The sequence below is a fragment of the Microtus ochrogaster genome, linkage group LG1 (genome assembly GCF_000317375.1).
Source record: "Microtus ochrogaster isolate Prairie Vole_2 linkage group LG1, MicOch1.0, whole genome shotgun sequence".
NCBI classification, from domain to species: Eukaryota; Metazoa; Chordata; class Mammalia; order Rodentia; family Cricetidae; genus Microtus; species Microtus ochrogaster.
Genome location: NC_022027.1, coordinates 5,546,034 through 5,551,784, shown reverse-complemented (window position 1 = coordinate 5,551,784; position 5,751 = coordinate 5,546,034). Strand labels below are relative to the sequence as shown.

The 5,751-nt window shown below is 39.3% G+C and overlaps 1 protein-coding gene across 6 annotated transcripts in view; it reads right to left on the bottom strand.

Moving 5' to 3' along the window:
- Positions 1-634: 634 nt before the first annotated feature.
- Positions 635-5,751, bottom strand: part of Mtif2 (mitochondrial translational initiation factor 2) — a 33,922-nt gene continuing 28,805 nt past the window's right edge. For all 6 annotated transcript variants that reach the window (XM_026785223.1, XM_013350747.2, XM_013350748.1 and 3 more), the window contains 6 exons: positions 5,278-5,482; positions 4,710-4,962; positions 4,117-4,257; positions 3,334-3,498; positions 1,375-1,515; positions 635-829 (listed from right to left, as the gene is read on the bottom strand). In XM_026785223.1, the coding sequence (XP_026641024.1) occupies positions 657-829; positions 1,375-1,515; positions 3,334-3,498; positions 4,117-4,257; positions 4,710-4,962; positions 5,278-5,482 (1,078 nt within the window). In that variant the 3' untranslated portion in view covers positions 635-656. The remainder of the gene's footprint in view (positions 830-1,374; positions 1,516-3,333; positions 3,499-4,116; positions 4,258-4,709; positions 4,963-5,277; positions 5,483-5,751) is intronic.

The window sequence follows — 5,751 nt, the reverse complement described above, 5'->3', positions numbered from 1 at the left end:
CAGTGGTTAAGAGCATTGCCTGCTCTTCCAAAGGTCCTGAGTTCAATTCCCAGCAACCACATGGTGGCTCACAACCATCTGTAATGAGGTCTGGCGCCCTCTTCTGGCCTTCAGGCATACAGACAGATCATTGTATACATAATAAATATTAAAAAAAAAAGATGAGTCTCACTCCACAGATGAATTGATTACTTGAACTAGAGAGATGGCTCAGAGTTAAGAGCACTGGCTGCTCTTCAGAGCATCCCGAGTCACAAGATAGGTAATATCCAGAGTTTAAGGAAGTATACTCCCTGTTGATGTATGCAGGAGGGGTCAATTTGGGGAGGGGGGATGTTCATTGGTTTGTTTGGGTTTTTTTTTTTTTTTTTTTTTGAGACAGGGTCTCTTTGTAGCCTTGCCGGCCTTGATTCAGGTCTGCCTCTGACTGGGGTTAAGGTATGTGTTGCCTTGCCTGGCTCATTGTGAATTCTTAACTCTGATAAGGCAAAGATATTTGCTATATAAGAAAAAGCTAGGCGTGGTGGTGCATGTTTAAAATTTCACAACTTGGGAGGCTGAGGCAGGAGATTGCTTAACTAGCCTGTGTTAAGTATCAAGACCCTGTCTTTAAATAAAGGACACGAAACAATACATTTATCATTTTTATTGTACTTTTAAAATCCTGGATCCCAAGAAGTCTTAGCTGGCACTTCATTTTCCTCATAACAAACAATTTCATCTCCCACTTTGAATTCTACTTTTTCTTCATCTAAAGTAAGACCGCAGTCCATTCCAGTTTTGATGACTGAAACGTCATCTTTATGGTGTTTCAATGAGGTTAATGAGCCTTAAAAAAAGAAAAGGCCACTGTTAGTAAGAGATACCTACTAAGTTTGGTGTAACTTGGTTTTCTACTTTAATGTGGGTTCTGGGTATTAAACTCCAGTTGTCAGGCTTATGTGGCAAGTGCCTTACCTGGGGATCTATTTGTGCCCTTCCACACAATATAGACCTTAGGTAAGAGTTAATACCAAGGAAGTTCAAAAGTACTTAAAAATTGACCTGATCTGAAATCTCCCATTTTAAAGGTAGTCTAAAACTGCACTCTTGAGGCTGTATCAAAAATTGCACAAAAGATGGCAGGCAAATCTGAAGACCAGTCAGGGGGTGCCCTAATGTGTAATGTTGGGGACCAGAGGACAACATGGGCTGAACAGAACACAGGTGATTTTTTTTTAACAGAACCAAGACTAATCTTGGGAGTGTTGTCAGAGCTAACTGAGGAAATGGCACAAGCTAAGGCTAGGCAAGGGAAAAAATGCATACATTTCGGATGTTACCCAGTCAGGACTTGGTGATTATGATTTAGAAATAGGTTTTAATATTGCTTACCCTTCCAAATAACTTGTCCATTTCGGATTAATTTAAACTTCTTCTGTTTTTCTAACTGACCCTTTTGAACTCTGCAGCCAGCCACAGGAACTTTTCTCTTCCCTTCTGTTACAGCAAACGTAGCTAGTATGTAAGCCTCCCCTTTAGGAAGAACACAATGGAGGAAAGTGTCATGTGTAAGTTCCCAGCCAGCCAGCACTACACATTCATACCCTGTCTTAGCCGAAATTGGTCTGGGAAATAGTATTTCTTTGATACCAGTAACTTAATTTTCATAACCAATAATTAACAGGTGGAGAACCCCAGGGGCTGCAGAGATGACAGTCAAGTGACCCTGATTTAATGTCCAGTGTCCACCCACATGGTGGCTCATGAGCTTCTGTAACTCTAGTCCCAGGGATCTAGCATCCTGTTCTGGCTTCACAGGCACTGGCCAGACCTGTAGAGACTGTACCCATACATAGCTGGGTGGTGGTGGCGCACACCTAGCGCTCAAGACAGGTGGATCTCTCTGAGTTCTAAGGCAGCCTGGTCTACAAGAGCTAGTTCTAGAACTGTTAGGGCTGTTAAACAGAAAAACCCTGTCTCCATACACATAAAAATCCTTGAGTATTTCTCTGCTCCATAAATATCTACTGTTCCTGGGCAGTGGTGGTGCACATCTCTAATCCCATCACTTGGGAGGCAGAGGCAGGCACAGGCAAATCTCTTGAGTCTGAGGCCAAGTTTGGTCTACAGAGAGTTCCAGGATGGCCACATATATACAGAAACCCAGTCTGAAAGAACAACACTGGTTTTCCTTCAATACATTTTCTTTTTTGGTTTATTTGAGATGGTTTTACTGTGTAGTCCTGGAACTCACTCTGTAGACCAGGCTAGCCTCAAGCTCACAGAGATCCACCTGCCTCTGCTTCCTGAGCCATTGTCTGGCTCAATCTATTTTCTGATGTAGACTTGCTATCTTTAAATCATTTCAGGTTTTTTTTTTTTCCATATGCTGAACACTAATTGTAACTCAAGTTCTAACATCAAAGTGACCAGTTTTGAATGTTTCCTGACTGATGGTGTCAGTAACATTTGGTGTGTCCACTTCTGGAAACCCTCAGTTGGCTTTTCCAAATTGTTCTTGGTACAAAAACAAACAACATTTTTGTATACGGTTCATATTTAGCCTATAGTAAATCTATATAGACCCAAACTACAAAACCAGATCTTATAAGGGAACAAACGTGGTAAATGAAGTTGCTGATGTTCACATTTTAAAAATGTTAAGGTCAAAAGGATAGATGAAAGAATTACTCCAGATTAAATAGGATTATAAAAGACGTGACAACTGCGTGTAATTTATGAGCCTGATGGGCCTGATCTAGATGAAAAATCTGCTTTAAAAAGTACATTGTGGGGCCAAGGCACATGACTTGATCCCAGGGCTTGGGAGCTGAAGGATCAGAAGTTCAAGGCTATAGTTTGGTATACAGCTAGGGACAGCCTAGGTTACATAATACCCTGTCTCAAAACTAGATAAAATTTGATCATAGACTGGATTAGACTATTAGAGTTAATACTTAACCATTTTAAATAAATTTGGCCTTCAATCCGTCCAAGAATATGCTAGAATACTTGAAAATACATACGTACTATTTAATATGCTTTCAATGTGTATTCATCTGTCAGTCTCAGAGCAAAACCAAAAGCTCCTCTCTGACACTGTATTACCATTGTTGTTCATGTGTAGACTTGAGGCAAGTTCTGAGTCCCTTTGGTTTTATATCCTCTGGGCTTGAATGAACTCTGTCTCCATACAAGTCACATACAAGGTACTGAATTCTCACCTCATGGTATCATTTTTTCTACAACATAAGCCTTGTATGGAACAGCAAATCTATTTCCCTAAGCTTTGCTTTTAGGTCCTATTTGCGCAGCTGAGGTAAACATTGGAAAGCTGCAGCCAGCACTCACCTATCGGGTATTCCTCCAGCCTGTGAGGCAACCTGCTGCTTAGTTCCTCCTGCAGATCTTCAATAAGATGGTAGATGATTCTGTGAAGTTTAATCTTAACTCCTTTCTGTGCAGCTGACTGCTGGATAGCTTTGCCTGCATCCACGTTGAAGCCATAAATAACACCTAGCAAGCAGGGACAAGATGAGCACACTAGCACAAGCATCAGGACAATCACTTATCTTTGAGGCAGGAAGTCCAATCTAAACTGTTTTACTTCTTTGTAATTACATAGCTATTGTGTGACTATTCTCATGAAAACTAGTAAAATTTTAATTTTTATTATTGGATTTTATAAATTGCACCATGTTTAAAAGGAAGTTTTATGATTTAAAACAATTTTTAAATTTATTTATTGTGACTGTTTTGATTGCGTGTATAATGCGTAAGCATGCATGATGGTTAGAAGGGGAGTCGGCTTTCCTGGAACTGGCATTACAGAGTCACAAGATGAAGTAAAGTACTGGATAGATGGCTAACAGACAGTGAACACTCAAGAGGGTAGTGAGAGATACCTGGAGTGCGTGTGCTGCTGGGGACCAGGGTAATAAAAAAAACAAATCAAGGATCAGTACTTGGTCTTGCACTAGTTCCCAAGGTTGCATTGGCCATGACAGAGATGTGATTACTGATGCACTGGGAGGAGAATGCTAGCCAATGATCAGCCAATCACAAGACACAAGTGAGAAGGTACAGAAGATGATGGGTTCACACAGATTAATATATAGCCCATAGAATCTTTACCATCAAATGTTTCAGCAAAGTTGACATCATTTTCACTAATGTCACCCAATCCAAAATGTACCAATTCTAGTTCACATTCATGGGAAGCATCATACGTATCAAGAAGGTTCAAGATGGTTTCCACAGACCCATCAACATCACCTACAGATACAGCAAGAGTTTAAAATGTGTTAGTTGTAAGAGGCAGGTATGTAAAATGAAAATCTATTTTAAAGCCAAGACAGGAATGGTGTTAATAACTAAAACCACTTTTATTTAAGTTTAGCATTATAAGAACTTACAATATACAAATACAAAGAAATTTAACGAAACATTTTGTAATAAAATCAATACAAGATATGCTTGTTCAGAAAAAAAATATTTGAACATCAAACCACTGAAAAAAAAATCATAGTAGAAACCTACTTTGATTTAAGGGTTTGTTGGAGGCAGTGCACATCTGTGACCTGGGCATTCAGAAAACCCAGGTTAGCTTGGGTTATAAAACAAGACTGCCACCCCCGCCCCAATAGATAAAGGAGAGGGGTTCTAAATTATGAGAACAAAAATAATTTAAATGGTGAGTAGAAAAGTAAAAACCTTCAAAAACTTACCTTTAATAATTAAAGGAAGTACATTTGAGTCCCTTTCTGCCTTTTCCTTGGGTTTTAAGGGTCTCTGTTCTTTTCTTTCAAGGTACTTCATATACGACCTTTTCTTCCAGTGCAGACTGCCATACTTTGCACGGGCTTTCCGGTGCTCTTCTTGGTGTTCCTTTCGCATTTCTTCCATTATTTTCAGGTCATCTTTGCCTTTTTCCTCTTTCTGCTCAGTCTTCCTCCATTCAACAACTTCTCGGGCCCTTGGCTTTACAGGGAAAACTGTTATGATTTTACTGAAACAGACACCAGTGTCTTCTGGGTTAAAAGCTTGTGTTTTCCCTATTAGGAGCTCAACTCATAAGTTTCAAAAAATAAAACTTTAGGAAATTTGTATTAAAACAGTTTTAAAACTATCTAAAAAACATAATACTACAGTTAAATTCTAAAATGGTACCCTGGTGTCTTCACAGCCCCTTACAAACTATAATTAACATTAGCACTTTTATTTAATATTAAACATTATAGACTGGTACATAAAGCCATCATTAGTAGCTAACATTCAAGAATTAGGATTGCATACCTCAGATTCTACTTCAAGGATTTCATCTCCTGCAGAAGGGAGGTCTCTCCAGCCTATGATTCCCACTGGCATGCTGGGATAGGCCTCATTAAGTGTTTGACCATTCTCATCAAACATTAGTCGAACTTTCGCCCAACTCTTCCCAGCAACTAGAATTGAGCCCTTTCTCAGAGTTCCTCTTTGAATTATAGCTGTTGTAACAGGACTAAAATGAATATAAAAAGTAAATATTCTTAATGCTATAATCAGGATGTAATTGTACTTTTTAAAACATTTTTCTTTATGTGCATTGGTGTTTTGCCATGGGTGTTGGGTCCCCTGAAACTGAGATTACAGACAGTTGTGAGCTGCCATGTGGGTGCTGGGAATTGAACTCGGGTCCCGTGGAAGAGCAGTCAGTGCTCTCAACTACTGAGTCATCTCTCCAGCCATCATTGTACTTTCTTTTTTTCTTTTTTTTTTTTTTTTTGGTTT